The 23,444-nt window shown below is 50.1% G+C and overlaps 1 protein-coding gene across 1 annotated transcript; it reads right to left on the bottom strand.

Annotated features, from left to right (window-relative positions):
* Positions 1–12,486: 12,486 nt before the first annotated feature.
* LOC142483366 (rho GTPase-activating protein 27-like) lies at positions 12,487–18,830 on the bottom strand (the record flags this gene model as incomplete). Its single annotated transcript, XM_075583452.1, has 4 exons — positions 12,487–12,695; positions 15,374–15,580; positions 17,888–18,310; positions 18,750–18,830. Coding segments are annotated over 4 exons (804 nt in total), but the record flags the coding sequence as incomplete, so codon positions are not given.
* Between the last annotated feature and the right edge of the window lie 4,614 nt (positions 18,831–23,444).

The raw sequence follows: 23,444 nt of genomic DNA, 5'->3' as shown, positions 1-23,444 counted from the left end.
GTGCCACAGCGGAGAGGGCTGTGGGCACTGTCAAAGAGGCACAGTGTGCAAGCAGTGGATTTGCTGCGGGATCCAGGTGGCTGTGTGTGATTGCAGCTGTCTGTGTGTGTGTCGCTGCATGTGCTGGGCGCAGTACGTGCAGCGTGTGTGAAGTGTGTGTGAATCCCTGCAGGCTGACAGTGTGAGCTGAGTGTTGGCTGCAGGTGCGTTAGGCTGTTAGGATTAGCAGTTACAGTTGAGACTGGGTAGCTAGGGGAAGGGGGGGGGGCAGGTTATTGTCCACAGGCCCTAGGAGTTCTCCCCAAGCCATCCCAGGTTGCGGTTCCTCAGGGACAGGCCCTAGGTTAGGGTTGCTGTCACTCTAGGAGTAGTTAGGAAAGGAAGCTGATAGCGCGGTTGCGGTTCCCCTGCGGTTGGTGTTGCCGTGATCCGGTTGGAGTTCCCGGGAAGCGGTGGGACCCTCGTTGGGGTCCACGGCGGAAGTACCTGAACAAGGATCAGACGGACGTCTGACCCTTTTAGAAGAGAGTGTGGCGGTCCCGAGCATCGGAGTGCTCGGAAGGTATCTTCAAGTATTATAAGTGCACCAACTGGGCCCTAGCTTAATATAGTGACTGCGCAGTCACCCACGACCTTTCGTAGGAGTACGAGACATTGGGTGTGAGGTGATCACAGGACACTGGGTGGGGAACACCAGACATTGGGCTGAGGTGATGCGGATAGAGCATCGGGTTACGTTATGTTATGTATTGAGTTATATGTGTGTGTTAAGTAAAGTGTCAGTTATTGGTTTATCTACGTGTGTTATTGTATTTCTTACCCAGGGCTATCTTTCCTAACGGGGGATCCTGGGTAAGTGGAGGCGCTGCACCAGGTATGGTAAGGGTTTCCCCAGGCTCCCAGCTAGCGGAGGCTCAGATCTCCTGGAGCCACAGGTGTGAAACGGTACCAGTAGTTCCTTTGTGCAGGAGGGTTCACAAAAAGGGCTACACACATATCTCCTGTATCTGCCCTCACAGTCTCCATGGGGAATGAATCCCGCACTGTAACTGCCCTTACGGTAAAGAACCCTTTCCTTTGTTGCTCGTGAAATCTCCTTTCCTCCGACCTAAAGGAATGGCCCCGAGTCCTTTGTACTGCCCGTGGGATGAATAGTTCTTTTAAAAGCTCCTTGTACTGTCCCCGCATATATTTGTATATAGTTTTCATATCCCCTTTTAGACGCCTCTTTTCTAATGTAAATACAGCTCAACCCCGTTATAGCGCGAGGGCCATCCGATCCGACCGCGCTATAACTGGGGTCGCGCTAATTTCCCGATCGGGAGGAGGGAGGTGGGGGGAGGAGGTGGAGTGAGGCGCCGGCAGCCCTACGTGTCCCCTAGCAGCCACTGTAGTTCTCCCAGCATTCCCCGCACTCCCCTCAGCAGCTCCTCACCATCCAACCACGGATCCCCGCAACTCTCCTCCAGCCTCACATCGATCCCCCCCCTATTCCCCACACCTATTCCCCCCCCAGCCTCATACTGATCCCGCACCGCCCCCCCAGCCTCCCGCCGATCCCCGCACCGCCCCCCCCAGCCTCGCGCCGATACCCACACCGACCCCCCAGCCTCGCACCGATCCCACAGCCTTGCACCATTCCTTCCCCCACCCCCCCCAGAGGCCCTACGATGCCCCCAAAGGTGGGATGTGACACCACAGGTAGAGGGGGGGGCTGAGTGTGTGGTGTGAGCTGTGAGTGTATGCAGTGTGCTGTGAGTGTGTGCTGTGAGTGTGTGCAGTGTGCTGTGAGTGTGTGCAGTGTGCTGTGAGTGTGGTGTGTGCTGATGCTGTGTGTGCTGTGAGTGTATGCAGTGTGTGTGTGCACTGTGCTGTGTGCTGTGAGTGTGTGTAGTGTGCTGTGTGCTGTGAGTGTATGCAGTGTGCTGTGAGTGTATGCAGTGTGCTGTGTGTGCAGTGTGCTGTGAGTGTGTGCTGTGTGCTGTGTGTGCTGTGTGCGCTGTGTGCGTGTGCAGTGTGCTGTGAGTGTGTGCTGGTGCTGTGTGTGTGCAGTGTGCTGTGAGTGTGCTGTGAGTGTGCAGTGTGCTGTGAGTATGCAGTGTGTGCAGTGAGTGTTTGCAATGTGTGTATGCAGTGTGCAGTGAGTGTATGCTGTGGCAGTGTGCAAAAAAAAATGTAAAACATTTTTTATTTATTTTAATTTTTTTTAAATTGGGGGTCCATGATCAAACTGCGTTATAAGCGGATCTGCATTATAGAGGCTCGCGCTATAACGGGGTTGAACTGTACGTATATCTAATTTAGCTAGCCTCTCCTCATAAATCAGGTTATCCATCCCCTTTATTAATTTGGTGGCTTTTCTCTGCACTCTCTAGTTCCATAACGTCTTTTCTTATGGATTGGAAATAACTCATCCAAATTGCTGTTAGCTGTTTACCTTAGCAATCTACTGTATATGGTCCAATAACAATATAATAACGTGTGTATTCTGCGATGATGCTGATGGAAAAATTATAAACAAACGTATTCAAAAATAATATGTAACTACCACACAGGTACAGTAACACTGTGAGTTATATGCAATGTTTCCCCAACTACTGTACAAATGTGAACTTATTCAACAGAGAGGAAGAGAGGAGGCAGGCATTAAGAATGGGAAATTCGCCTGAACAATTGGTGCAGAAATCAGTCATTTATAGGGTAGCCAGGTGTCTAGTATTGACACGTATTGTTCTGTATTTGTCCAGTAAAAAATGAGAGTTAATATGTGTACACTACCGACACACTTTATTGAAGTGTGGTCGGTACCGCAAGCCGGGAAATCACCCGGCTTGCTAGTGGCCGCCCGTCGGCGTGCCGCGCGTCATAGACGCGCGGTCACGCGTCATCGGGAGCGTGCGCCCCCTGCACGCGTGTCCAGGGGCTCCCCGAGGGAGCCCTGGTGTCCCGCGATCGCGGGACAGCGGCAGGGGGTTCCGGGGGACCGGCGGACCCGGCAGCGGTAGGGAGAGCGCCCCGATCGGAGGGCGCTCTTCCGCTGCTTCGGCGTGCGCCCGTCACACTCGGGCGCGCGCCAGGCTACTGCTGCGGCACAGAACGGGCAAATGCCGGTATTACCCTCTGGGCGTGTGTGTGTATACGGTATTACCTCTCTGGGCGCATGTAGTGTATACCAGTATTACCATCTCTGGGCGTGTGTATACCGGTATTACCTCTCTGGGCGTGTATGTGTATACGGTATTACCCCTCTGGGCGTGTATGTGTATACCGGTATTACCCTCTGGGCGTGTGTGTGTATACCGGTATTACCTCCTCTGGCGTGTACGTGTATACCAGTATTACCTCTCTGGGCGTGTGTATACCGGTATTACCTCTCTGGGCGTGTATGTGTATACCGGTATTACCCCTCTGGGCGTGTATGTGTATACCGGTATTACCCTCTGGGCGTGTGTGTGTATACCGGTATTACCTCTCTGGGCGTGTAAGTGTATACCGGTATTACCTCTCTGGGCGTGTATGTGTATACCGGTATTACCTCTCTGGGCGTGTATGTGTATACCGGTATTACCCCTCTGGGCGTGTGTGTGTATACCGGTATTACCTCTCTGGGAGTGTATGTGTATACCGGTATTACCTCTCTGGGCGTGTATGTGTATACCGGTATTACCTCTCTGGGCGTGTATGTGTATACCGGTATTACCTCTCTGGGCGTGTATGTGTATACCGGTATTACCTCTCTGGGCGTGTATGTGTATACCGGTATTACCCCTCTGGGCGTGTGTGTGTATACCAGTATTACCTCTCTGGACGTGTATGTGTATACCGGTATTACCTCTCTGGGCGTGTATGTGTATACCGGTATTACCCCTCTGGGCGTGTGTGTGTATACCAGTATTACCTCTCTGGACGTGTATGTGTATACCGGTATTACCTCTCTAGACGTGTATGTGTATACCGGTATTACCTCTCCGGGGGTGTATGTGTATACCGGTATTACCTCTCTGGGCGTGTATGTGTATACCGGTATCACCTCTCTGGGCATGTCTGTGTATAGCGGTATTACCTCTCTGGGCGTGTATGTGTATACCGGTATTACCTCTCTGGGCGTGTATGTGTATACCGGTATTACCTCTCTAGACGTGTATGTGTATACCGGTATTACCTCTCCGGGGGTGTATGTGTATACCGGTATTACCTCTCTGGGCGTGTATGTGTATACCGGTATCACCTCTCTGGGCATGTATGTGTATAGCGGTATTACCTCTCTGGGCATGTATGTGTATACCGGTATTACCTCTCTGGGCGTGTATGTGTATACCGGTATTACCTCTCTGGGCGTGTATGTGTATACCGGTATTACCTCTCTAGGCGTGTATGTGTATACCGGTATTACCTCCCTGGGCGTGTATGTGTATACCGGTATTACCTCTCTAGGCGTGTATGTGTATACCGGTATTACCTCTCTGGACGTGTATGTGTATACCGGTATTACCTCTCTGGGTGTGTGTGTGTGTATACCGGTATTACCTCTCCGGGGGTGTATGTGTATACCGGTATTACCTCTCTGGGCATGTATGTGTATAGCGGTATTACCTCTCTGGGCATGTATGTGTATAGCGGTATTACCTCTCTGGGCGTGTATACCGGTATTACCTCTCTGGGCGTGTATGTGTATACCGGTATTACCTCTCTGGGCGGGTATGTGTATACCGGTATTACCTCTCGGGCGTGTATGTGTATATCGGTATTACCTCTCTGGGCCTGTATGTGTATACCGGTATTACCTCTCTGGGCGTGTATGTGTATACCGGTATTACCTCTCTGGGCGTGTATGTGTATACCGGTATTACCTCTCTGGGCGTGTATGTGTATACCGGTATTACCTCTCTGGGCCTGTATGTGTATACCGGTATTACCTCTCTGGGCCTGTATGTGTATACCGGTATTACCTCTCTGGGAGTGTATGTGTATACCGGTATTACCTCTCTGGGCGTGTATGTGTATACCGGTATTACCTCTCTGGGCGTGTATGTGTATACCGGTATTACCTCTCTGGGTGTGTATGTGTATACCGGTATTACCTCTCTGGGCGTGTATGTGTATACCGGTATTACCTCTCTGGGCGTGTATGTGTATACCGGTATTACCTCTCTGGGTGTGTATGTGTATACCGGTATTACCTCTCTGGGAGTGTATGTGTATACCGGTATTACCTCTCTGGGAGTGTATGTGTATACCGGTATTACCTCTCTGGGCGTGTATGCGTATACCGGTATTACCTCTCTGGGTGTGTATGTGTATACCGGTATTACCTCTCTGGGAGTGTATGTGTATACCGGTATTACCTCTCTGGGCGTGTATGTGTATACCGGTATTACCTCTCTGGGCGTGTATGCGTATACCGGTATTACCTCTCTGGGCGTGTATGTGTATACCGGTATTACCTCTCTGGGAGTGTATGTGTATACCGGTATTACCTCTCTGGGCGTGTATGTGTATACCGGTATTACCTCTCTGGGTGTGTATGTGTATACCGGTATTACCTCTCTGGGAGTGTATGTGTATACCGGTATTACCTCTCTGGGAGTGTATGTGTATACCGGTATTACCTCTCTGGGAGTGTATGTGTATACCGGTATTACCTCTCTGGGCGTGTATGTGTATACCGGTATTACCTCTCTGGGTGGGTATGTGTATACCGGTATTACCTCTGTGGGCGTATATGCGTATACCGGTATTACCTCTCTGGGCGTGTATGTGTATACCGGTATTACCTCTCTGGGTGTGTATGTGTATACCGGTATTACCTCTCTGGGTGTGTGTATGTGTATACCGGTATTACCTCTCTGGGTGTGTATGTGTATACCGGTAGTACCTCTCTGGGCGTGTATGTGTATACCGGTATTACCTCTGTGGGCGTGTATGTGTATACCGGTGTAGCCCCGAGGTAAATTTGGACCTTCTGGCCCCCCTCCGCGAGTGCCGTGTGGTAGCGGGTGCCGCCGGAGGCTGCGACGGACCCGCCGGCACTTCGCGAGGGTGGGGGCCAGTGCAGGGAGCAGATCGTGGTGTTCTGGTGCAGGACGGTTGCCGGGGACGCGATCGGGCCGTCGCTAAGGCCGCGATCGCGTTGCCACCGGCCCGGCGGCTTGAGAAGAGGGCGCCGCCATTGCAGAGAGTCTCGCGCATGCGCAGTAGGTGGCCAGCGCAGGGAAGGCTCCAGACAGGTCGCGCATGCGCAGGTAGGATCCCCAGAGCTAGGGAGAGATCGCGCGAGGGCAGGCATAGGGAGACAGAGGTCAGGTGCTCCCTTGCGGCCAATAGGGCTGGAGGAAGCTCAGCCCGGGAATATAGATACATTTCCCGGGCATTGCACAGGCAGTCTGCACGAGGAGAAGGAAGGAGTAGGAAGGGTGCAGGGAGCGCGTGGCTCCTGCACCAGGTAAGGGTTCTCCTTAGATCCCCAGGCAGGCCCCAATCCCCGGTAAGGGCAGGGGGTAACTGAAAAGGGACGGCCCTAGATAGGGAGGTTACCCTTAGGTGCGGAAGGTGCAGTTTGGCAGTGCCACAGCGGATAGGGCTGTGCGCACTGGCAAATAGGCACAGCGTGCAAGCAGTGGATTTGCTGCGGGATTCAGGTGGCTGTGTGTGAGTGCAGCTGTGTGTGTGTGTGTGTCGCTGCATGTGCTGGGCGCAGTGTGTGCAGCGTGTGTGGATGTCTGCAGGCTGACGGTGTTAGCTGTGTGTCTGCTGCAGGCTGTTAGTATCTAGGAGTAGCGAGTAGCTAGATGTTAGGGAGGATTAGGGACTTGGGTAGCTAGGGGAGTGGGGCAGGGTATTACTCCGCAGGCCCTAGGAGATTTCCCCAAGCCATCCCAGGTTGCGGTTCATCAGGGACAGGCCCTAGGTTAGGGTTCCTGTCACGTTAGGGATAGATAGGGATAGCGGCGGTTGATGTTCCCGTGAAGCGGTGGGACCCTCGTTGGGGTCCACGGAGAGAAGTACCTGGATAGGATCAGACGGACGTCTGACCCTTTTAGAAGAGAGTGTGGCGGTCCCGAGCATCGGAGTGCTCGGAAGGTACTTCTGTATTATAAGTGCACCAACTGGCCTATTCACATAGTGACTGCGCAGTCACCCACGACCTCCGTAGGAGTGCGGGACATTGGGTGTGGGGGATCACAGGACACTGGGTGGGAACACCAGACATTGGGCTGAGGGGATGCGGATAGAGCATCAGGTTATGTTATGTTATGTGATGTGTGACATGTCGTGTTAGTAAAGTGTTAGTATTATATACGTGTGTTATTGTATTTCTTACCCAGGGCTATCTTTCGTAACGGGGATCCTGGGTAAGTGGAGGCGCTGCACCAGGTAATGGTAAGGGTTTCCCCAGGCTCCCAGCTAGCGGAGGCTCAGATCTCCTGGAGCCACAGGTGTGATACGGTACCAGTAGTCCCTTAGAGCAGGTGTGTTGCAGGGAAAGGAACCGGTTAGACCACGAGGGGCCAATGTGAGATTGGGTGGGTCGGCCGGTTCACAAAAAGGGCTACACCGGTATTACCTCTCTGGGTGTGTATGTGTATACCGGTATTACCTCTCTGGGCGTGTATGTGTACACCGGTATTACCTCTCTGGGCGTGTATGTGTATACCGGTATTACCTCTCTGGGCGTGTATGTGTATACCGGTATTACCTCTCTGGGCGTGTATGTGTATACCGGTATTACCTCTCTGGGCGTGTATGTGTATACCGGTATTACCTCTCTGGGCGTGTATGTGTATACCGGTATTACCTCTCTGGGAGTGTATGTGTATACCGGTATTACCTCTCTGGGCGTGTATGTGTATAACGGTATTACCTCTCTGGGCGTGTATGTGTATACCGGTATTACCTCTCTGGGAGTGTATGTGTATACCGGTATTACCTCTCTGGGCGTGTATGTGTATACCGGTATTACCTCTCTGGGAGTGTATGTGTATACCGGTATTACCTCTCTGGGCGTGTATGTGTATACCGGTATTACCTCTCTGGGCGTGTATGTGTATTACTGGTATTACCTCTCTGGGTGTGTATGTGTATACCGGTATTACCTCTCTGGGAGTGTATGTGTATACCGGTATTACCTCTCTGGGCGTGTATGTGTATACCGGTATTACCTCTCTGGGAGTGTATGTGTATACCGGTATTACCTCTCTGGGCGTGTATGTGTATACCGGTATTACCTCTCTGGGCGTGTATGTGTATACCGGTATTACCTCTCTGGGCGTGTATGTGTATACCGGTATTACCTCTCTGGGCGTGTATGTGTATACCGGTATTACCTCTCTGGGCGTGTATGTGTATACCGGTATTACCTCTCTGGGCGTGTATGTGTATACCGGTATTACCTCTCTGGGCGTGTATGTGTATACCGGTATTACCTCTCTGGGCGTGTATGTGTATACCGGTATTACCTCTCTGGGTGTGTATGTGTATACCGGTATTACCTCTCTGGGTGTGTATGTGTATACCGGTATTACCTCTCTGGGTGTGTATGTGTATACCGGTATTACCTCTCTGGGCGTGTATGTGTATATCGGTATTACCTCTCTGGGAGTGTATGTGTATACCGGTATTACTTCTCTGGGCGTGTATGTGTATACGGTATTACCTCTCTGGGCGTGTATGTGTATACCGGTATTACCTCTCTGGGCGTGTATGTGTATACCGGTATTACCTCTCTGGGTGTGTATGTGTATACCGGTATTACCTCTCTGGGAGTGTATGTGTATACCGGTATTACTTCTATGGGCGTGTATGTGTATACCGGTATTACCTCTCTGGGTGTGTGTGTGTGTATACCGGTATTACCTCTCTGGGCGTGTATGTGTATACCGGTATTACCTCTCTGGGCGTGTATGTGTATACCGGTATTACCTCTCTGGGCGTGTATGTGTATACCGGTATTACCTCTCTGGGCGTGTATGTGTATACCGGTATTACCTCTCTGGGCGTGTATGTGTATACCGGTATTACCTCTCTGGGCCTGTATGTGTATACCGGTATTACCTCTCTGGGCGTGTATGTGTATACCGGTATTACCTCTCTGGGAGTGTATGAGTATACCGGTATTACCTCTCTGGGCGTGTATGTGTATGCCCGGTATTACCTCTCTGGGTGTGTATGTGTATACCGGTATTACCTCTCTGGGTGTGTATGTGTATACTGGTATTACAGTACCTCTCTGGGTGTGTATGTGTATACCGGTATTACCTCTCTGGGCGTGTGTGTGTATACCGGTATTACCTCTCTGGGCGTGTATGTGTATACCGGTATTACCTCTCTGGGCGTGTATGTGTATACCGGTATTACCTCTCTGGGAGTGTATGAGTATACCCTTATTACCTCTCTGGGCGTGTATGTGTATACCGGTATTACCTCTCTGGGCGTGTATGTGTATACCGGTATTACCTCTCTGGGCGTGTATGTGTATACCGGTATTACCTCTCTGGGAGTGTATGTGTATACCGGTATTACCTCTCTGGGCGTGTATGTGTATAACGGTATTACCTCTCTGGGCGTGTATGTGTATACCGGTATTACCTCTCTGGGAGTGTATGTGTATACCGGTATTACCTCTCTGGGCGTGTATGTGTATACCGGTATTACCTCTCTGGGAGTGTATGTGTATACCGGTATTACCTCTCTGGGCGTGTATGTGTATACCGGTATTACCTCTCTGGGCGTGTATGTGTATTACTGGTATTACCTCTCTGGGTGTGTATGTGTATACCGGTATTACCTCTCTGGGAGTGTATGTGTATACCGGTATTACCTCTCTGGGCGTGTATGTGTATACCGGTATTACCTCTCTGGGCGTGTATGTGTATACCGGTATTACCTCTCTGGGCGTGTATGTGTATACCGGTATTACCTCTCTGGGAGTGTATGTGTATACCGGTATTACCTCTCTGGGCGTGTATGTGTATAACGGTATTACCTCTCTGGGCGTGTATGTGTATACCGGTATTACCTCTCTGGGAGTGTATGTGTATACCGGTATTACCTCTCTGGGCGTGTATGTGTATACCGGTATTACCTCTCTGGGAGTGTATGTGTATACCGGTATTACCTCTCTGGGCGTGTATGTGTATACCGGTATTACCTCTCTGGGCGTGTATGTGTATTACTGGTATTACCTCTCTGGGTGTGTATGTGTATACCGGTATTACCTCTCTGGGAGTGTATGTGTATACCGGTATTACCTCTCTGGGCGTGTATGTGTATACCGGTATTACCTCTCTGGGAGTGTATGTGTATACCGGTATTACCTCTCTGGGCGTGTATGTGTATACCGGTATTACCTCTCTGGGCGTGTATGTGTATACCGGTATTACCTCTCTGGGCGTGTATGTGTATACCGGTATTACCTCTCTGGGCGTGTATGTGTATACCGGTATTACCTCTCTGGGCGTGTATGTGTATACCGGTATTACCTCTCTGGGCGTGTATGTGTATACCGGTATTACCTCTCTGGGCGTGTATGTGTATACCGGTATTACCTCTCTGGGTGTGTATGTGTATACCGGTATTACCTCTCTGGGTGTGTATGTGTATACCGGTATTACCTCTCTGGGTGTGTATGTGTATACCGGTATTACCTCTCTGGGCGTGTATGTGTATACCGGTATTACCTCTCTGGGCGTGTATGTGTATACCGGTATTACCTCTCTGGGCGTGTATGTGTATACCGGTATTACCTCTCTGGGTGTGTATGTGTATACCGGTATTACCTCTCTGGGTGTGTATGTGTATACCGGTATTACCTCTCTGGGTGTGTATGTGTATACCGGTATTACCTCTCTGGGCGTGTATGTGTATATCGGTATTACCTCTCTGGGAGTGTATGTGTATACCGGTATTACTTCTCTGGGCGTGTATGTGTATACGGTATTACCTCTCTGGGCGTGTATGTGTATACCGGTATTACCTCTCTGGGCGTGTATGTGTATACCGGTATTACCTCTCTGGGTGTGTATGTGTATACCGGTATTACCTCTCTGGGAGTGTATGTGTATACCGGTATTACTTCTATGGGCGTGTATGTGTATACCGGTATTACCTCTCTGGGTGTGTGTGTGTGTATACCGGTATTACCTCTCTGGGCGTGTATGTGTATACCGGTATTACCTCTCTGGGCGTGTATGTGTATACCGGTATTACCTCTCTGGGCGTGTATGTGTATACCGGTATTACCTCTCTGGGCGTGTATGTGTATACCGGTATTACCTCTCTGGGCGTGTATGTGTATACCGGTATTACCTCTCTGGGCCTGTATGTGTATACCGGTATTACCTCTCTGGGCGTGTATGTGTATACCGGTATTACCTCTCTGGGAGTGTATGAGTATACCGGTATTACCTCTCTGGGCGTGTATGTGTATGCCCGGTATTACCTCTCTGGGTGTGTATGTGTATACCGGTATTACCTCTCTGGGTGTGTATGTGTATACTGGTATTACAGTACCTCTCTGGGTGTGTATGTGTATACCGGTATTACCTCTCTGGGCGTGTGTGTGTATACCGGTATTACCTCTCTGGGCGTGTATGTGTATACCGGTATTACCTCTCTGGGCGTGTATGTGTATACCGGTATTACCTCTCTGGGAGTGTATGAGTATACCCTTATTACCTCTCTGGGCGTGTATGTGTATACCGGTATTACCTCTCTGGGCGTGTATGTGTATACCGGTATTACCTCTCTGGGCGTGTATGTGTATACCGGTATTACCTCTCTGGGCGTGTATGTGTATACCGGTATTACCTCTCTGGGTGTGTATGTGTATACCGGTATTACCTCTTTGGGTGTGTATGTGTATACCGGGATTACCTCTCTGGGCGTGTATGTGTATACCGGTATTACCTCTCTGGGCGTGTATGTGTATACCGGTATTACCTCTCTGGGCGTGTATGTGTATACCGGTATTACCTTTCTGGATGTGTATGTGTATACCGGTATTACCTCTCTGGGCGTGTATGTGTATGCCGGTATTACCTCTCTGGGCTTGTATGTGTATACCGGTATTACCTCTCTGGGTGTGTATGTGTATACCGGTATTACCTCTCTGGGCGTGTATGTGGATACCGGTATTACCTCTCTGGGTGTGTATGTGTATACCGGTATTACCTCTCTGGGCGTGTGTGTGTATACCGGTATTACCTCTCTGGGCGTGTATGTGTATACCGGTATTACCTCTCTGGGCGTGTATGTGGATACCGGTATTACCTCTCTGGGTGTGTATGTGTACACCAGTATTACCTCTCTGGGCGTGTATGTGTATACCGGTATTACCTCTCTGGGCGTGTGTGTGTATACCGGTATTACCTCTCTGGACATAGTGACCTGACCAGCTTGGGGGGCCGCGGGATTTCCCTGAGCAGGGAGAGAGCAGGGCTGTTGCTTGGGGGCTGGGCAGCTTCCTTGATCCTGAGGAGGTGCCAGGAGCCTGTGGCTGGAGCCAAGGGGAGGAGGAAACAGCATGGAGCGGAAAGAGATGCCTGTGTGTCTCGAGCGCATCGCACCTTTCACCATTGTATTTTTGAAGAAGCCACCTGGCACCTCTAGTCATTTACCTGCGGCAAACTCCACTGCGACGTGGATCCGTCCGGGGTATAGAAATAGGTTTTTCCAGAATTGTCTTGGGACTGCAACCACTGCAATGAGAAAATGCGACGCCCGTTACCCCCCCATACTCGACCTCGATATGGAACAAAACAATGGCGCCCGCCCAGGTGAGCAGAAGGAAGCCCCTTTGTTTTTTTGTACCTGCACGGTAGGCAGAAGCGTGTAGGGGCCCGTGTTAGAATGGAAAAAAAAGCCACAGGGTGGCGCACTGGGATAGCTCATGTGCAGGTCATTACCCAGAATCCTTTGGCTACAGTGGAAGCACGGTATGCCAAGAAAGGCAGGGTTGCAGACCATGTCTGAGGCGTGTGAATGTGCTCAAAACATGAGTCAGTGCCTAGGCCTCGGGCGGCAAAAAATGTCCGCCCCCATATACAGATGCCGCGCTCTCGGGCATGATGGGGGGGCTCTTACCTGTGGCGGTCGCCTCCTTGCCACTGCCCTCCTCCTCCGTCCGAGTCGCAGCATCAAATGACACTGCGGATGTCGCCAACGCGACGTCCAATGACGTCATGACACCGCGACGTCACGTTGGCGACGATGATTGCGGTAATTCAGGAGGAGAAAGGCGAGGCCGCAAGGGGGCGGCCGCCACCGGTAAATGCCACGGGGGCAGCGGATCTTCAAACGCGGTATCGGTATATGTGTGTTATTCCGCAGCAACGTGACCGCCCTGACATCAGAATAGATGTATAATAATCTCACCATCACTGCTCGGGACCAGAGGGCGTCCCGGGAAGAAACGGCGACAGAGGACATGTTTGAAGGTGACATCTGAAGACAATATGGCTACCGCCATAAGATGTCCGTAGCAGCGCACGCACCGATGACCCAATTTATACCGATGCAGCAGTAACATGACAGCAGAAACCATTACACGGATACCTTTGTGATAGCTTTCAATGGACGGACATATGTGCACGAGTTTGGGGGATTGGGGAAGCAATTAAGTACGGGTGGTGCTATAGGGGCCTCCGTATACCTGCGTTCAGGGCGGATATTCGGCCCGGCTCGCACGGGTTCTCCGGAACCGGATGTGAAGATGCTTACCGGTTCCGAGAAACCCGGAGCAGTGCCGGCTAACCATGCGCAGAGGAACCTGGGGCACGGTGAGGGGTGAGGGGGTGAGGGGGAGGGAGAGACGGGGGAGGGAGAGAGTGTGGGAAGAGAGATTAAGAATGGGGGAGAGAGAGATAGTGAGGGGGAGAGAGTGAGGGGGAGGGAGAGCGGGATAGGGATAGAGTGAGGGGAAGGGAGAGAGTGTGGGAAGAGAGATTAAGAGTGGGGGAGAGAGAGATAGTGAGGGAGAAAGTGAGGGGGAGAGAGTGAGGGGGAGGGAGAGAGTGAGGGGAAGGGAGAGAGTGAGGGGAAGGGAGAGAGTGAGGGGGAGGGAGAGAGTGAGGGGAAGGGAGAGAGTGAGGGGAAGGGAGAGAGTGTGGGAAGAGAGATTACGAGTGGGGGAGAGAGAGATAGTGAGGGGAGAGAGTGAGGGAGAGGGGGATAGGGAGAGAGTGGGGAGGGAGAGGGGGATAGGGAGAAAGGGGGAGGGAGAGAGTGTGGGAAGAGAGATTAAGAGTGGGGGAGAGAGAGATAGTGAGGGAGAAAGTGAGGGGGAGAGAGTGAGGGGGATAGGGAGAGAGTGAGGGGAAGGGAGAGAGTGTGGGAAGAGAGATTAAGAGTGGGGGAGAGAGAGATAGTGAGGGAGAGAGAGGGAGGGAGTGTGGGAAGAGAGATTAAGAGTGGGAGAGAGATAGTGAGGGGGAGAGAGTGAGCGAGAGTGTGAAATTTAGATATGCTAATAATAAACATGCCTCGCTGTATAATGACGCAGAGTATCTCTATAAACACACAATCCCTGCAAGCTCTAACCCCAGCACCCACCACATCATATACATATTTGTGTCAAAAGGAGCGTGTCTGAGCGTGGACAAATGCACAGAACAAAAAGACAAAAATACCCAACGATGGAGGGGAGCTCGGGAGTCCCCGAATTGGCACAGGACCACACCGCCGCTCACCCCACGGTAGAGAGGGGGTAGGGGTGTGTGTGGGTGTGCATGCGCGTGTGTGTGCAGAGATAGCTGGGGGAGGTGCATGTGTAGACACGCGTTGGGGTCCTTACCTTATGCAGCGTCAGTCACATCACGTTCCATACTAACATCATAACGCAGGAGGAGGGGCCCGCTGCCGTCATGCTGCCTTTGGTCCCACACACCTACATGTATAGCTACATGGCTCCCATATATCTACTTGATACCCACAAATGACCAAAATATACCCGTGTTTGTATCTATGCGTGCCATTAGGCCTGGGACATAGTTCCACAGACCCCGCTGAGCCGTACTGAGCCGCGCTGAGCAGATGAACTTACCCCCTTCATCTGTGATCAGCGCGGCTTTAGCAGCCGCTTCCGCATGCGCGCGGAGGCTCAGAAATTTTCTGGAGACAGGCAAGTTTACATTTCGGAGCTCAGGGGAGCGGAGGAGCAGTCACGTGACCGCAAACATCCAATGGGAGTGAGGGACTAGCCCCACCTCCCGCCACGCCTCCGCCCCACCCCCAAAGCGCGCTCACTGCCTCGCCAGCCAGGACGCAAAAAAAGCACCAGTTTGAGCAGGCGAGGCAGAGCAGGAGCGCGGCTCAGCGCGGCCCGAGGCATCATGCCCGAGGCCTTACCCCAATACAGGGCACACATCAAGTTACTCACCGTCTCATTATTGTAGCTATTGGTGTACAGCTTGTTCCCCTCTTTGTTGATCTGACAGGACCAGCCCGAGGTCTGATATTCGGACTGATGATTGTCGGGTGGCACGGGGATAGGCGGCCCACAGGACTTCAGCACATAGTCTGCCTGAGGATAGCTCTCTATTTCCTCCAGAGAATAGTCGGGATAATCCGCTTCTGGAGTCGGTGGCTACGGAGCCACCGCAAAAAAAAAAAAAACAGGACAACATTTTCTAAAGTCATTTGTGACGCCCATTGTAAGAAAAAGGTCATTAACGTATCCGTTTAAAACCAGAGACAGAACATGAAACACAGACAGAGCTCAGTGCTACATCCAAAGACACTAATACACGGTACAGTGCCTAAATATATATATAGATATCTTTTGAATAAAATGGTCTTTTAGTTTAACTCTTTGGCCAAAGTGTCGTAAGCCCTTGAGCCCCTCCAAGGCAGACCACGTCTCAAGGGTCCTAACACTAATATAGATTCTTAATAACCTGTACATTACCAGGAAGAATGATTTATAATAAATCTGTCAAAATTAGTTGCATAGTTCTAAGTCTGATTGAAGCTCTTATTAACCTGTACATTACCAGGAAAAGCACTCTGTATTAGATTTGTCACAATCACACTGGATGCACGTTCCCATGGGTGTGGAAGGTGCAAAGGAGAGAGCTTTAACCATTTAAAAGTGGGAGGGGGTCCTGTATCTTTTGCAATCATTAACGTATCAGGCAAGAAAAACACCTCCACAAAAAAACGGACCAATGTTTCCATCCCGATGTGGAACTTTTTCAGGTCAAACATTGGGACCAAAGCGTTGGTCCACTTTCTTCTACAATACACCATTTTGAACATCAATTTTTGTGTCTCAAGTAACCTCAAGGGCTGGGGAGAAATATCTAGATCGTTTCATGGCCAACACTTCATTACAGAAATGCGCCCAACACAGATAAGAACGGATGGAGGAGACAATATGTGTGAAAAGGCTGTGAAAAACTTTTTGTTGGGGGGGGGGGGGGTAACCCATTGAACGGCAATAGTGCCAGTCGGGGCACTGTTAACTTCAATTGGAGTTTCTGGGCAATATTGCCACCCATTAAGCTAAATTGAATAGCCCCCTTAGAGTCAGAACAAAGCTGGTCTCTTTATAACAAAAGGGGTACATCACCCAGTAGATAAACTATCTTGCTAACTATTACACACATCATCAGTCCACATACAGCTCAATCCCCTTATAACGCTGTGCTTTGGGGTCCAAAGAATCACATCGCGTTAGAAATAATGTACAATTGTATGCATTGTACAATAAAGTATTTAAGATACCAATAATCGTGTTGTGAAGTATTCATCATTACGAAAATTGGGAGCCACGCTTCACATCGCGTTATAAGCGGATTCGCGTTGTAACGGATCGCGCTATAACGGGGTTGAGCTGTACTTTTAAGAGGTTTTATTTACAAAATAAGCAAAGAAGGGTGGATGACCAAATGGGTCCCTTCTTCCATGTATTGATTAACACACATTCCCAGCTAGCTCAAACTCCTACACCCACCACATCATGAATATATATATTGATGTCAAAAAAGAGTGCTACTGAGCGTGGCAAATGTATACAACAAAAGACAGGGGTGCCCAATGCTACATCCAATTGACAAAACATATATGGTAAGAAGTATAACGTTTAAATACTTCAATAATAATAATAATAATAATAATAATTATTGGCTATTTAGTTAAACCCTTTGGCCAACTTGGGAGTTTTCTTCACTTTGCTGCAAGAACAGGACCTACTATGGATCTTTCCCCTCATACAGAGGTAAAGGGGAGGGCTCACAGTGTAGTGTAGGACCTGCATTAATTTGGTTATACCTTGACGTGGTATGCAGGCTTCCGACACTTTGGCCAAAGGGTTTAACTAAATAACCAAGTAAATATTATTATTGAAGTATTTAAACTTTATACTTATTACCATATATGTTTTGTCAATTGGATGTAGCATTGGGCACCCCTTTCTTTTGCTTTCTTCCATGCAGTAACAGAGGAGGGAGAGGGAGTAGGGGGTATGATACCAAGAATTGGACCAACAAGTAGCTGATATGTTACAGGGTTCGAAAGCTTGTAACATGTCAACTACTTGTTGGTCCAATAAAAGGTATCATACCCCCTACTCCTTCTCCCTCTTTTGTTACTGTATATACAAAATAAATGAGTTTGTATAGCTATTTATGCATAGATCATAGCTGTTGATCTAAACACCACTGTCAAAATCCACCATAGCGTCAGGTCCTTTTAAAGGATGGTATCTGAGTTTCGGATCAAATATCATAAACCGTAACCCGTGGGTACTTCTGCTATTTCCTAACAGAATGTATTCAACTGTACAGTGTTATCACCAGACATTGCGCCCTTGTTTGGGCGCCATGTGTAAGAAATCATGGCCTTCTCGCACCTCCCCTCACTGTGGAATAAGGTAACGATTAGAGAAACATACCCTCCTATCCATTGACGAAGAGAAGACTGATTTCATTCCTTCCAGGTTGAACACTTCCTCATGGGGAGGAGGCTCCCAAAAGGTTTCGCCCGTCACCAAATTATAGAAGTAGTACTTTCGGCTGGCTTCATCAAAATGCTTCTCCCACTCGGTGTCACTGGGCACTGGGCTCGGGGACGTGGGAGAGATGGAGGCGTATATTTGGTCTTCTGGTTGATCAAACGGTGAATCCCAGGTGGTCTCCCGAGTGACACTGTTATAATAGAATAATTGTCCGCTGCCTTTGTCCGTGTGAGTTTCCCATTCCTCGCAGGTGCTGGTTGAGCTGTGCTGCTGAGAGGACAACCTTCTCCGCACAGTCTCCTTTCGGAGCTCCTCGATGTTCACGTATACCGGGGCAGGCTCCTTCTCCTCTTCAGGTGCCTACAGCAGAATAGAACAGGTATTAGGTTAGCACGTGCTACAGTCAAACAGACAGACAGATATTTAACTACCCCATAGCAAAATCGGCAATGATAGGATCTCTCACCTGACGTCGTCAATTAAATCCAGTTCCCAAATCCCATCTTATAATCATTACCACTACAATGAACTGGTCTGCAATCTCATGATGACATGGAGTCATCCATCTCATGATGACATGGAGTCATCCATCTCATGACATGAAGTCTACCATCTTATGATGACATGGAGTCTACCATCGCATGTTCACATGGAGTCTACTGTCTCATGATCACATGGATTCTACCATCGCAAAATCACATGGAGTCTACCATTGCATGATGACATGGAGTCTGGTTGGCAACTAGGTGACCTATTTTCATTGTGTTTAACGAGGTTTAATTGGAATAATATTCATTACTTCACGATACGTGATGAACACGTCCGCTCCTGAAACATTTAAGTCAATGGCAGCTTTGAGCTCTCTGCTGCATCCTTTCACCTGCGATGTAAAATCCTTCAGTCAGCCCTGTTACAAGCTCGAAATGTCCCTTGATTTTTGTTATTTAGCCAGTTGGGTAGGCTATTGGGGCTACAGTTTAGGAACAACATTCAGTTGGCGAGTGCTTTCCCGGCAATGTACTGTATGTTACATAGTTACACAGTAGATAAGGTTGAAAATAGACATACTGTATGTCCATGTTCAACCTATGCTAAATGTAGATGACAGATACTTATTCTATATTTGTATTTACAGTACGGTGGCCCAGAGGAGGCAAACACACAGCCCCAGTGACACATTACCCAATGCTGTCTCATAAGGGGGAATATATTCCTTCCTGACCCCAGTAATGGCCATCAGCTTTCTCCCTGGGTCACCGTCCTTCCCACGTTACTTATTAGGTATATCCCTGTATACCTTTCCTTTCTAACAAGGGGTCCAACCTTTCCTTACACATATCTCCTGTATCTGCCCTCACTGTCTCCATGGGGAATGAGTCCCGCACTGTAACTGCCCTTACTGTAAAGATCCCTTTCCTTACACATATCTCCTGTATCTGCCCTCACAGTCTCCATGGGGAATGAGTCCCGCACTGTAACTGCCCTTACTGTAAAGATCCCTTTCCTTACACATATCTCCTGTATCTGCCCTCACAGTCTCCATGGGGAATGAGTCCCGCACTGTAACTGCCCTTACTGTAAAGATCCCTTTCCTTACACATATCTCCTGTATCTGCCCTCACTTTCTCCCTGGGGAATGAATCCCGCACTGTAACTGCCCTTACTGTAAAGATCCCTTTCCTTACACATATCTCCTGTATCTGCCCTCACAGTCTCCATGGGGAATGTGTCCCGCAGTGTAACTGCCCTTACTGTAAAAATCCCTTTCCTTACACATATCTCCTGTATCTGCCCTCACAGTCTCCATGGGTCACCGTCCTTCCCACGTTACTTATTAGGTATATCCCTGTATACCTTTCCTGTCTAACAAGGGGTCCAACCTTTCCTTACACATATCTCCTGTATCTGCCCTCACAGTCTCCATGGGTCACCGTCCTTCCCACGTTACTTATTAGGTATATCCCTGTATACCTTTCCTGTCTAACAAGGGGTCCAACCTTTCCTTACACATATCTCCTGTATCTGCCCTCACAGTCTCCCTGGGTCACCGTCCTTCCCACGTTACTTATTAGGTATATCCCTGTATACCTTTCCTTTCTAAGGCTACGGCCCCGCTGTCTGCGCTGCACGTGCATCTGCTGGCGGCGCGTGCAGCCGAGTTCCCTGGTCTGCAGTGAGCTGCAGGTGAAAGACGGAGGGGGAGGGGGGGGAGTGACGGGGCACGGCCATGACTTCACCCGGCAGGTTCACCCCCATTGGCTGAACTGCCAGGGGGGCGTGACCTAGCGCTCCGTTGTTACTACTAATCACAATTTTCCTGTCTGCAGGAAAAACGCACCGTGCGGCGTGGCGGCCGCCCCTCACAGCGGCTCTCGTCCCCGCCGCGCCGCCATAGCGAGCGCTGCAGTAGCCAGCGGGGACCAAGCCTAACAAGGCGTCCAACCTTTCCTTACACATATCTCCTGTATCTGCCCTCACAGTCTCCATGGGGAATGAATCCCGCACTGTAACTGCCCTTACTGTAAAGATCCCTTTCCTTACACATATCTCCTGTATCTGCCCTCACAGTCTCCATGGGGAATGAATCCCGCACTGTAACTGCCCTTACTGTAAAGATCCCTTTCCTTACACACATCTCCTGTATCTGCCCTCACAGTCTCCATGGGGAATGAATCCCGCGCTGTAACTGCCCTTACTGTAAAGATCCCTTTCCTTACACATATCTCCTGTATCTGCCCTCACAGTCTCCATGGGGAATGAATCCCGCACTGTAACTGCCCTTACTGTAAAGATCCTTTTCCTTACACACATCTCCTGTATCTGCCCTCACTGTCTCCATGGGGAATGAATCCCGCGCTGTAACTGCCCTTACTGTAAAGATCCCTTTCCTTACACATATCTCCTGTATCTGCCCTCACAGTCTCCATGGGGAATGAATCCCGCGCTGTAACTGCCCTTACTGTAAAGATCCCTTTCCTTACACATATCTCCTGTATCTGCCCTCACAGTCTCCATGGGGAATGAATCCCGCGCTGTAACTGCCCTTACTGTAAAGATCCCTTTCCTTACACATCTCCTGTATCTGCCCTCACCGTCTCCATGCGGAATGAATCCCGCACTGTAACTGCCCATACTGTAAAGATCCCTTTCCTTACACATATCTCCTGTATCTGCCCTCACCGTCTCCATGCGGAATGAATCCCGCACTGTAACTGCCCTTACTGTAAAGATCCCTTTCCTTACACATATCTCCTGTATCTGCCCTCACAGTCTCCATGGGGAATGAATCCCGCACTGTAACTGCCCTTACTGTAAAGAACCCTTTCCTTACACATATCTCCTGTATCTGCCCTCACAGTCTCCATGGGGAATGAATCCCACACTGTAACTGCCCTTACTGTAAAGATCCCTTTCCTTACACATATCTCCTGTATCTGCCCTCACAGTCTCCATGGGGAATGAATCCCGCACTGTAACTGCCCTTACTGTAAAGAACCCTTTCCTTACACATATCTCCTGTATCTGCCCTCACAGTCTCCATGGAGAATGAATCCCGCAGTGTAACTGCCCTTACTGTAAAGATCCCTTTCCTTACACACATCTCCTGTATCTGCCCTCACAGTCTCCATGGGGAATGAGTCCCGCACTGTAACTGCTCTTACTGTAAAGATCCCTTTCCTTACACATATCTCCTGTATCTGCCCTCACAGTCTCCATGGGGAATGAATCCTGCACTGTAACTGCCCTTACTGTAAAAGATCCCTTTCCTTACACATATCTCCTGTATCTGCCCTCACAGTCTCCATGGGGAATGAGTCCCGCGCTGTAACTGCCCTTACTGTAAAGAACCCTTTCCTTTGTTGCTGGTGAAATCTCCTTTCCTGCAACCTTAAGGGATGGCCCCGTGTCCTTTGTACTGCCCGTGGGATGAATAGTTCTTTTGAAAGCTCCTTGTATTGTCCCCGAATATATTTGTATATAGTTATCATATCCCCTCTTAGACGCCTCTTTTCTAATGTAAACAGATCTTATTTAGCTAGCCTCTCCTCATAAGTCAGATTGTCCATCACTCAAGTGGTGACTGTTCTCTGACAAGTAGAAATAGACGTGAGAAACTCAGTAGAACTCGGGAGACATCTCCCCGTGGCCTCTTCTACAAAATCACTTGCTGTTATTGATTTATTGTTACACAATGGGATTTCTCCTCCCTCCTTTCTTCGTTGGCATGTTAATCCCTTACATTCCTTGCCTGTGACCCGCTCCTTTTGCTGATTAACTCTATTATCTCTTGTTGAGCTTCTAACTCCTGTCCGGCAGGTTTCACAGACCTATCTCACTCTCGTTTTCAAGTATGTCCTGGGCACAGAGTTATGTTGACAATACATGGTTGTGCTAAACAGAGGTCAAGTGTTATATTTACAGATATTTCATGGGCAGTTTGAGCAGGGGCCACCAACCACGCGTTCCGCCATGCGGCGAAGCGCGCTCGGCAGACAGACAACGTCAGACAGAAGCTGTGCTGGAACACAGAGTGTGAGCAGGTGGGTCCGAGCAGAAGAATTCATAGGTGAGAAAAAGGGGAGATGGGAGGAGGGAGGTGAGGTGTGCTAGGTGAGTAGAGGGAGAGAGAGGTGCACTGGAGAGAGAGCAGGCTGGGGAGAGGGAGATAGTGTGCGCTGGGGAGACAGAGGTGCGCTGGGGCGAGGGAGAGACAGTGTGCTGGGGAGAGAGAGGCACGCTGGGGAGTGAGATGTGTGCTGAGGCGAGGGAGAGACAGTGTGCTGGGGAGAGAGAGAGGCACGCTGGGGAGTGAGATGTGCGCTGGGGAGGGAGATGTGCGCTGGGGAGGGAGATGTGCGCTGGGGAGGGAGATGTGCACTGGGGAGAGGGAAGTGCGCTGGGGAGAGGGAGAGAGATGTGCGCTGGGTAGAGGGAGAGAGATGTGCGCTGGGGAGAGGGAGATGGGATTGGGAGTGGGAGAAAAAGGTGCTGGGGAGAGGTACTGTGATGAGGGATAGAGAGGTGGTATGGGAAGATGGAGAGAGAAGTGCTGGGGAGACAAAGGTGGGATGGGGAGAGAGGTGCTGGTGAGAGAGAGGTGCTGGGGAGTGGGAGAGAGAGGTGGGATGGGGAGTGTGAGAGAGAGGTGCTGGGGAAAGGGAGAGAGGCACTGGAGAGAGGTACTGTGGAGAGGGATAGAGAAATGGGATGGAAAGATGGAGAGAGAAGTGCTGGGGAGAGAGACAGAGGTGGGATGGGGAGAGGGAGAGGGAGAGGTCCTGGTGAGAGAGAAGTGCTGGGGAGTGGGAGAGAGAGGTGGGATGGGGAGGTGCTGGGGAAAGAGGTGAGGGGGAGAGAGGTGATCTAGGGAGGAAGAGAGACATAATGGGGAGAGGGAGGAGGAGAGGGATACCAGTGTACGCATAGGTTATAGTGAATATTTTTTTAGCCCTTCCGCTGGTCGGATACTGCGGCCCGAGTCCTGCAGTCAAAC

Source organism: Ascaphus truei, unplaced genomic scaffold, assembly GCF_040206685.1.
Source record: "Ascaphus truei isolate aAscTru1 unplaced genomic scaffold, aAscTru1.hap1 HAP1_SCAFFOLD_3236, whole genome shotgun sequence".
In the NCBI taxonomy this organism is placed as follows: Eukaryota; Metazoa; Chordata; class Amphibia; order Anura; family Ascaphidae; genus Ascaphus; species Ascaphus truei.
The sequence above is the reverse complement of the archived record's forward strand: the minus strand, read 5'-3'. Positions and strand labels throughout refer to the sequence as shown.